The sequence below is a fragment of the Symsagittifera roscoffensis genome, unplaced genomic scaffold (assembly GCF_963678635.1).
Source record: "Symsagittifera roscoffensis unplaced genomic scaffold, txSymRosc1.1 SCAFFOLD_655, whole genome shotgun sequence".
NCBI classification, from domain to species: domain Eukaryota; kingdom Metazoa; phylum Xenacoelomorpha; order Acoela; family Convolutidae; genus Symsagittifera; species Symsagittifera roscoffensis.
In genome coordinates, this window is record NW_026971170.1 from 1 (window position 1) to 10,394 (window position 10,394).

Below are 10,394 nucleotides of genomic sequence, written 5' to 3' on the forward strand. Positions count from 1 at the left end.
TCGAGACAATTTTTTGGTTTTTCAGACTGTCGCGACCAAAATTACGTGCTACAAGACCGTCGCATACATCCGAAAATTGGTTTCAGGACTTTGAAGACGACGTAACCGATATGTCTCGACCGGCGCGACCAAAAAAATTATTGCGATCGGCGCGTTCGGCACGTTTGTTGCCTTTTTTGCTACCAACTTTAAATTGTGAGTAACTTATGCATTTCAGTTTTTACTAGCCATATAAGCAACCCATTTTTCAAAAAAAGATAGTTCAATCTAAAGTTTTGTTTTGTAGCGAACCTTTTTGATCTATTGAATTAAACATTTTTAAATCGTTTTTTGACTGCAAGTTTGCTTAAGCATCATATCTGCATCTTACGAAGAAAAAACTTTGCATGCAAAATTTGATATTTTGTGTCTACAACGTTTTTGCTATTTTTTTTTTTGCAACTATTTGGTTGATGTTTTAGTCAATAAACTCCGGTTTAGTTTTGATTCGTACTTTGATATCTTGTGTACAAATATCTGCGAAATATAGTTCTTAAACAAAAACTCACTGGTTCCAGAAACAACCATGTTACGGGAAATCAGATAGGAACTCAAGTTAAACATGAACTAGATATTTTACTTAGCTACTAAACGAAAAACAAAAAAATCATAAGAATTGAATAATATAAAACCTGAAAATCAAACGCAAACCTTTCTTTCATGTTGATAAATATTATTTTTTTTCTGTTCGATTTGGGTTATTTTGATATGTGTCGCTCTAATTGATCCACATTCAATATAAACAAAAGATAAGAAGTTTTTGAAATCTGGAAAAATCTATACAAAAAAGTTTTAAAATGATACTTTTGCTTCACTACTTTGTAAACAAACGAGGATTGCTCATAAAAGTCGCAGATTCCACTATCTTCAAGAATTCTGTTCAAATTCAATTTGAGATGAGATTAGGTCAGATCATAACCTAAATGCTTTTTGGCAAACTTTGTAATCCACTGTTATGCAATGTAAGCTTTTTATGAAATGTAGGCTTCTTTTTTGAACAAAGTTTTTAATTCTAGCCCATGTTACCATTTTTTAGTTTTTTAGTTAAATCTACCAAAGTTTTTTGCTTGAATCTTTAATCGATAACTTTTTAAAAATTTGTTTCATTTTTTGATATCATGTTTACAAGAATCTGCGAAAGTTATAGATAAGTTCAATTTTTTCTCGCTCTCTTCTTTTTCCAATTTTTTTTTTAGATTTCCTATTAATTTTGAAACTATTTTGAAAAAATTTTATACCAAAAAAGCGCCCAAATAAATTTTCAAAACTCAATTTTAATTTAATAAAACTAAACCTATGTATATCTTTTTTTCATAACGAAATTTACTCAATAGCTGTACATTCTTGAAAAGAAAACGAGAATAACTAAAAAGTTTCAGCAAATTTTTGTCGCCTTGAGACATTATTGAAACAAATTTAAAGTCGCTCGAATCACCACTGAGAAGTTTTAATATTTGACTATATCCATTACGTGACTTTGCATGAATATCAAAAAGTTTAAGAGAACACGAACTCATTTTTAGTGGTCGGAACAAAAAATATAAAAATTAGTATAAGAAAATAACATGAGTTGTTGTCACTCTGAAAGTCAATTTTTAGTTTATTATAAGCAGCAACTAAATTGCTTGATTTAAAAGGAATCTTCTGTTAACATGAAAAAAAACTACTCTCAACCCACCCACACTAAAACCTAAATCTTTTCTTGAATTATTTTTTTAGAAACCGCTAGGTTGTAATTTTTCTTTTTCTTCTATAATTTCTTGAAAATCATCAAGTATTTTGCGTCTTTTGCAAACAAGCGGTGAATAACTATGGCTAATGTTGTTACATTGTTTGTAGGTATATTGAACAAAATTGAAAAAAATGCTTGACGCAACAAAATTGTATCAAGGCTGTTATGCGAAATTTTTTGTACTGTTCAAGTGACACTTATTTGCCAGTTCCTGCTCTGGAGTTTCATGGAAATCGATAATAATGGAATAAATTGGCAAAAAACGTTTTATCATGTTATCGCGACCCAGGATGTAACAAAAGTTCGACAGATTTACAAATAAAAACATTTAGCAAGTTTCTCAACCAATTAAGTCTAGTTTTTGTAATTTTCTAATAAAATATCTGTTCGGTCAATTTGTGAAATTACTGCACACTGCTTGAAAATTATAGAAAGTTTTTTAAAAAATTTTCATAATCTTATTTAAAAAAATAAAGTTTTTTAAATTGATTTGACAAAAAGAGAAGATTATAAACCATTTTCAATCGATTATAACTGATATTTGTTATTTTTGTGGAGACTGACCATCATAACCTAATATAATCATTTATTATCCATGAAAAACTAGTGCGGGGTTGTTTCGAAAGGTTTCCTTGACCATTTCTACTTTCCATTGTGTAAGATGAAAAACAAAACTATTCTGTTTAATTTTAAACAATATTTGAAATAGCGAACACTGTTTCATTTTGAAATCTTGAAAAGAAAGAATTCAGATCTTGGCCAATGAAAATAGATTTTTCAAAATGTTTATCCCATTATCATAATTTTTGTCTAAAACGCTTCCTAAATTTTGTTTTAGTCTGTTTCGATCCGTTTTCGAAACCAGTAGGATTAAATTTATAAATTTATTACTAAAATCTCCTGGGTCAAAAATTGCAGAAAAATAAAACTATTCCTAAATAACAAAGTATTGGTTTGGTTGTTAAAAAGTTAGAACTATCAAACTGGCGCAATTTAGCAAGGTATAAATAACACTCTGTAAAAGCTATGAAGCGAAAACGGTGTTTAGTGGGAAATTTTTTCGAAATTTTTTGATACAGTCAAAGCTGAGTAGACGAAGATAGCCACTCCCTGGTGCAGATTTATCGCTCAGTTTTTGCAGAGCAGAAAAACAGATTGTGAATTAGTGTGATTTTTAAAACTAGTATTGAAAACTATAAAACTTTTTACCAGGATTTCCAGCTTTTTTAATAAGAAAAAATATAATTTTTGACCCTCGAGTTCTTCTGTGGTCACAATCAATCTGCCTTTGCAATAATGATGAATACAACTGAATCCGAGGAGACCTTTTGGGTAAGTTCACTGCACTGAACGGCTTTGCCCGTTGAGTTCTGATTTCCAAGTTTTCCAAAGTGTTCATTTTTAGTCCTACTTTGCTACATCCAGTTTTTGCTGAGCAAAAAATTTTTCTAAAGATTCTTTGGGTGCCAATGTAAGTAACCAATTATATATTTTTTGATTTAACTTTCTAAAAAACCAGACTGTGATCAAAACTCTGTCCTCATTCAATTTTTTTTTAACAGCCCTTTTTTTAAAGTTGGAAAAAACACTGCTGTTTAAAAAAAACCGACAATTTTGTTTCCAAAAACCATCATTCCTGAATATCTTGCTTGCGCACGCCACTGCCAGATCAAACTTACCAACCATTCTGCATAATTCAGTAGCTCTTGAGCTCACATGTGTGTCTCTAACCTAATGTCTTTTAAGTTTATAAGCGACCATAATTGGAGATTTTTTCATGTTAATTAAAGATTTAGTTGCTTAAAGGAGAAATGGGTGAAGCCATTGGAAGACATAGATGACCCTGCTATGATTCGGACTCGATACTTCATGATCATTTGGCTCTGCATGGCTCTCCTTCTCGGAATTCCTGGAAACCTGCTTGGTAAAAAACTTCAAAAAAATTCATTTTTGTTTCTAATTCCAAAACTTCATTTCATTGTACTGTCTGAAACTTCATTCTAATTCCAAAACTTCATGTCTAATTCCAAAACTTCTAATTCCAAAACTTCATGAAACTTCTAATTCCAAAACTTCATTTCAAGTATTGGTACTGACGCCGGTATTTTAAAAGAAAAACGATATTCAGTTAATTCTCATAAATACTTTGTTTGATTTGGTCGAGTAAAGGATACGAAAAAAATGAAAAAACTACCACCAATTTTCCTAGAGTTTGTTTTTTTTTCCCGCTGGAGACTTTTTTCTATCATCTAAATTTTTAACTGAAAAAATTTTCAAAATACATTTGACAAGTCAAGCGAATATGATATATCAAGTAAATTCAATTTGATTCAGTGATTGCATCCGTGGCAGTTGTGAAGAATCTTTGTCATCAACCTGGCCATATGTGACTTGGGAGTGATGTCCATGCACGTGTTCGTCCTGATCGGGGCCATCTACGGGGACACATTCCTCAAGGACAGATATGTCATGTGTGAAGTCAGTGGAATCGTCTGCATGCTCAGTTGTTTCGGCAGTCTCTGGACTATGATGTTTGTCGCCGTGAACAGGTTCCAATTTTTGTAACTAGTTTTCTTAACGAAAAAATTGTTACAAACTTTTTGTTCACAATTTATTTTTTTTGTTTTCATTACAAAAGGTTGCTACAATTTTTTGGTTTTTTAAACAAAAAGTGCTAAATTTTTATTGTTTTCTCTACAAAAAATTTGTTACCTTGTTACAAAAAATTTACAGCTTGTTATTTAAGCTTGTTATTTTCTTTGCATTTTTTTAACTTAGGAAAGTTTTAGAAAAAGAGTTTTTTAGCGGCGCATACATCTTTTCAGAACAAAGTCTTACATAGTGTTTTTAATGACCTAAAATCAGAGTAGTTAAAAGTTAGAAAACTTTTTCTAGAAAACCCAGTTCCTTGTGATTATTATCGTAAATTCATCTGGTAGCCCCAGACTCTCTTTTTTAATTTTTAATCACGGTTTCTCTCATAGTTTTTTGAGATCGTTTGTTCCGCAGGTATGTGTTCATCTGTCAAAACCAAATCTACAACAAACTGTTCGACCTCAAAGGCACTGTGGTCGCTCTAGTCCTCCTCTGGATCTGTGTTTTCCTTCTCGACCTGCCCAACTACCCTTGGTTCGGGGGCCATGTGTTCACGGAGCTGTTCCTTCACTGCTCCTTCAAGATTGACAGCATTCGCTGGTGGTTCAACACTCTATTCTACTCTGTATTGGCTCTCTGTGTCCCCATGTTCACAATCATGTTTTGCTACTACAGCATTTGGCGAAAGGCTAATAGTACGGTTTTTTAAATCGTTAAATCAAATGCTTAATTTTTTTGGGAAAATTAACTTAAGTCAAATTTGACTAAAATGAGATTTGTTTAAATTGACAGGTCAAAAAAGCACTACTAATGGTATTACTTTCCACAAACTTAAATTTATTTCACCTTTTGAGATTCTTTTTCAATGACAGAAACTTCATTTTTTTGATGGTTTTTGTATATAAAATGTTTGGTTTTCTAAAAAAAAACCAGTCTATTTAATGTTCAAATCCATTGTATTCATTTCTACACAATTAAATTTAATTTACATTTTGAGAAAGATTTTTAATAAAAGAGCCTTCATTGAGCGCCTCAATATTCGTGGGTCCGTGTGGTGTTTTGTGTTCTTTTTAGGCGCAAGTGGGATTGGGAAGGCGAGCGAGAAGCGGCAGAAGGAGCAGAAGCAGCTGGTGATCTCCCTCGTCACCCTCTTTGTAGCCTTCTGCGTCACCTGGCTCCCATATGGAATCCTGATTGCGCTTCTAGGATTCTCTTTCGATGTTGGCGCCTACTTGCCTTTCGGTTAGATGAACAACCCTGTTAAAATTATTTAAATTGATAGTGTGAATTTGAAGTGTGAGTATGAAGTGTGACGGGTGTGAATCTGACCACGAAAGAAAGGATCAATCATAGAATGTTAGCCCCCAACCCTAGGGGGGAATTCTAGGGTTGGTCAGATATATTACTTCATTGAAAGTATCAAAAAAAAATTTAATCTATTAAGTGTATCTTGAGTATTTCTGACTATAACTATCCTCAAAGATGATAATAGCTTTCATGTTTACAATTGAAGTTTCTTATTTATGTCTTAAGAACATGTTTTAAATTCTCATTCTTACCCGCAGAGGCGATTATCATGCTCGATTTGTGGGCTCACTTCAACTCATCTTGCAACTTCATAATCTACGGTGTCACGCACAGAGGGTTCCGAGATGCGTACCTGGAACTATTATACAAGGTGATCCCTTGTTGCAAGCCAAGCAAAGTGAACGAACACACTTCTAATGCTACGGGAGCAACCACGATGCGATCGCAAGCCACGACTCAGATGTAAAAGTTCACAACAAGGTTGATAACCCAAATGACGTTCCTGACATCGAATCACCCATACCCCATCATCATCGATTTTCCTCCCTAAATTAAACCTTATAAGAACCTTCATAACATCTAGGTTTGATTTTTGTAATAAAATTTTCCTGTGCATTTTTTGTTTCAAAAAAATAGACCAAATTGAGAAGACAAGCTTGAGTTGAGCGATGGACCCAACAAGGTCTCACGTTTTTTTTTTAAATTTTGAGCCATTAGTGGTGTGGCTTGTAGTTAAGTAGTGTTCAAGTTTGTTAAAATGTTTTTTCCGTCTTTTTTTTCCGATTTGTGCCGATATGTTTCTCCTCGAAAATTCAGATGCAGCATCATAGACATAGAGTGACATACCAAGTAATTCAAGCAACGTATGATATTTTAACCCTTTTCGTTGCATCACGATTTGAGTTTTTAAAATCGGAACAAAACTTCTCGGTGTCGTGAAACGACATTCGAAGATTTTCTGCTTTTCAGACTAATTTCAATAAAATTTACATTGAAATTACATAATTTTTAGGATATCTTACGGTCATTTACGTAATAAGAAGATGACAAAAAGCTATCAAAACTTGAAAAAGTTTAAAAAAATAAATACCCAAAAGAAGATAAAGTTTTTTTTTCGTGTTTTATTCGGTTGCATTTCTTTCCATTTAAGCCAGGTACCGCAAACTATCCGCAATTGGGGTTGTAATTGATCGATTATTCAACAATTTAGGAAAGATTGTTTCGATCACGTTGAATTTAGGAAAAGAATTCCAAAACATAGGAACTTTATTTAAAAAATCATGAAGCTGAAATATTTTTTCATCTTTTTAGAATCACTTTTCGGTCCAAAATTCTCGTATTTTTTTTCAGAGTCTTTTAATGAAATAAAAAACCAATACAAAAATGAGCAATAGTAAAAGATGACAAAACGTTAAATTTGACTAGATAATTTGTTTTGGATATCAGCCTCAAATCAGAAACTGTCAAATTGAATCTGAAAGCTTCCAAAACGTAAAAAAAAACGGATTTTAAATATTCAGACAGGTTTTTCCCTAAATGGAAACAGCTTTTTCAGATTAAAAAAATCTCAATCACGAATACGAAAACTCTAACATGATATCATTCTTGACCCTCTACGCGTCTTTATTGGGGTTGCCAGAAATCGCTAAAAAAATCTGAAAAGGACAACTCCATTTGCATTTAAATTTGCATTTAAGCTTACAAAAGCAAGAAAATTAACTTTAGATATAAAATATTTGTCTTTTCAAAAGATACAAGACTGCTCATATCAGGGCGAAGCCCTGAATGTTCCGACCGCCTTTTAATGTTTATGTAGCAGTAATAACATTTAAGAAATTAAATGAAATAAAAAAAATGAAATTTTGTTTCTAAAATTTGATTTTTTAAATGAAAATCGTCCACCCACACGCCATATTAAGTACAAAAGAATAGATTTTGCTTCTTGTAACGATGCATAGACATTTGTGTCCAAGACATTTGTGTCCTTGGCAAAACAGTCCGAAATTATAAAATTGTACCAGACATTTATGTCCCAGACAAAATTTTCCAAAATTGTTTTGCGAAATTAATTTCTTTAATTTGACCTTGTGATCTTTAATGCTTTCTTCTTTTGAGGTTGTTTGATCGTTCTTTAAGTAGATTTTATGCGTACCAATTAACCATAGAACAGTCAAAGTGAGACAAAACTTTCAAGAAAATTTTGAAATTTAAAAGCGCATTTGGCCGAGTGAAGAAGTCATAAGTCTCAAGGTCAAAAGGTTTGAAGTTCAAATCTCGGGCTCTACAAAAAATTTTCCTAATTTAGTCAGTATTTGAAATAAAAGACCTCAAAAGTGGGCAAAGTTGAAATGGGTTGACTTGATTGAGCCAAAAGTGAAAAGGATGGGAAAAGCTTGATTACATTGACCATTTTGCCGTTTTCAAATCGCGTCTAGCTCAATTTTGAAATTTTCTGGGAAAAAAGTTCAACTTAGAAAAATTTATTCAAAATCCTTGCTTCGCAATATCAATTTTGGAAAATAAATTGACTTTAAATTATAGTTTGATGTTGCTGCTGCACCCTTTTAGGAAACACAGATAAATAATTGGGTCGTAGGCCGCAACTAATTCGGAAAGGTTTTTGTCGAGTTTGACATAAAAAGGTTTTTTATAACGTGACACTCTTTGCCCGGCACACATTTTTTCGATCAAGATTTTAGCGTTTTTCTGTTCGTCTTGAAATTTTTCTATGAGTTTGGGAAATGATGGGTGCTTGCCATTCACGAGCTTGACGAAGTTGCTATTCCAATCTTCAACAGCATTGTTGGTTCTGGGTCGCCCGGTTATTACACGTTGATGACAACTCCAGCTGTCAAAGTCAAATCTGGGGTTTTGACGAGTTCCATTTGCCGCCGAGAGCCGACCAACGTAGTTGACCTCAAAGTAATTGAAGATTGGGTGGGCAGTCTCAGGGCCTGTCTTCTGAAGAGTTTCGAAAGCAGTAGAAACATCACTTACAGGCAGGAAAGCGATACTCAGCAGCATTTGGACATGCTCTCGGAATACCAGAATACCAGATCTAGTCTGTAGTTGTTTGTGTTCCCAGTAGTCTGAATGTGACGCCAGACGCTTTGGCTCAAAGGGAAATAACAGTATTGAATTTGTTTTTTTTTGGATACTGAACTGAACGCATTTTTGACCGCTAGTTCGAAATCAATGGTGGCTCGTTTAGGGACTTCAATATCGAAGCAGCTCAAAAGGCGAAAATACGTTTCTTCTTTCTTGTCTGGAAGCAATGCATACACAATAGGAATCAGAATTCCCTCGACTGAAGCGTGGATGGTGTATATCTGAAATGTCCTGACACGCTTGTAACATATCAATTATGGCAAATAAGCTTATTTCAACCAATTTGGAACGATTTTTAGGACAATTTAACTATCCGCTTACGCGTTAATAGCGCGAAATATATCGCGCGTTAATTGTCCCAAATTTGCCAAAATGGCAATCTTTAAACCCCCGTAACTTTACGAAAAATGATCACAGGTGAAATATCTTTTCAAATTTAAGCTCAGGACAACAATACCTTTCGAATGATATTAAAAAACTCCGTCAAAAATGGCTAGTTAAAAAGTCGAAATTTGTCTGAAGAAAAAAAACCCACCCCGAGCACAAATATTCCGTTACTTTCGAATCGAAAGTCGGAACAATTACGAAGCTGCAAAACGTCCTTCACGCATTATTGAAGCTTCCCTACACAATAGAGCAAAAATATAGCTGAATGGGTAATTAGAAAATCAATTTGAACTGAAAAAATCCAAGTTTTAGTGCAATCAATAATGTTTTTATTGCACGTACTGAATATAGAGGTACGTGAAACAAAGCACCTCATATTGCTCAAGGCAATAAAAAGACAGATCAGGAAATTCTACTCTACAAAAGTTATCGGTCAGGTTTGCGAGAACCAACGGATGAGATATTCAAATCATATTCAGCAAACAGAACACAATGTGACAATTTTAATTAGAAGCATTCAACTTTCGAGACATTTAAGTTCAAAGTGTTCCAGTGCTTTGTTATGAGACAAAACTATTTGTTAATTTTATACACTATCTTATTAACTTTCGTAAATTACTGAAAAACACAAGTTTTGGCGGTGATAAAAACGCCTACGGCGAACAAAGTATCTATGATTTTCTAATTGTTATTGTGATTTAGAAAAACTTTTGATTGGCTCACAGAAAACAAACTGATTTTAAATGATAATGAAACAAATTGCATACAGTTTTCAACAATATTGCTTCGAAGATCTGATATTTTAAGAACAATCAATCAACAAAAACCCAAATTACTTTTTTTATAATAATCAAAAAAGCACTAATCTTCGCATATAGTTGAGCTTAAGAAAGACTGAAAGCCGTATAGCGATAATACATGAGGACCTTATTAAAGTTTTTTTTGTCATACAGACAACCTTGCATCAAGAGCAGGGTCCCAATATACGGCTCAGCTTCCAAAAGGGGAGAAATAAAACTGAATATCCGCAATATAAGAAGAAACGCAGAAAATTTGTTTTTTTTAAGGAACCTGAAATTTAGGATTTAAAAATTGCTTTTTTTTTCAAAAGCAACCTCTTTGATAATTATAAAGCCGTGTGAACTAAGTTTTTCACCCGAAATGAGTCAAGTGTTTATATAACAGAACCTTATCGATTTAACTCTTAAAGAAAGAAGGGCGTAAA

The 10,394-nt window shown here is 33.2% G+C and overlaps 1 protein-coding gene and 1 long non-coding RNA gene across 2 annotated transcripts; both read left to right on the forward strand.

The window, feature by feature from the left end:
- Positions 1-3,027: 3,027 nt before the first annotated feature.
- Positions 3,028-4,137, forward strand: LOC134856238 (uncharacterized). The gene is made up of 3 exons (XR_010164722.1): positions 3,028-3,103; positions 3,578-3,695; positions 4,106-4,137. It is a non-coding gene; the product is annotated as an uncharacterized LOC134856238 (long non-coding RNA).
- On the forward strand, positions 4,138-6,204 carry LOC134856236 (melatonin receptor type 1B-B-like; the record flags this gene model as incomplete). Its single annotated transcript, XM_063872580.1, is given in 4 exon segments — positions 4,138-4,320; positions 4,781-5,061; positions 5,441-5,608; positions 5,932-6,204. Coding segments are annotated over 4 exon segments (841 nt in total), but the record flags the coding sequence as incomplete, so codon positions are not given.
- Positions 6,205-10,394: the final 4,190 nt, after the last annotated feature.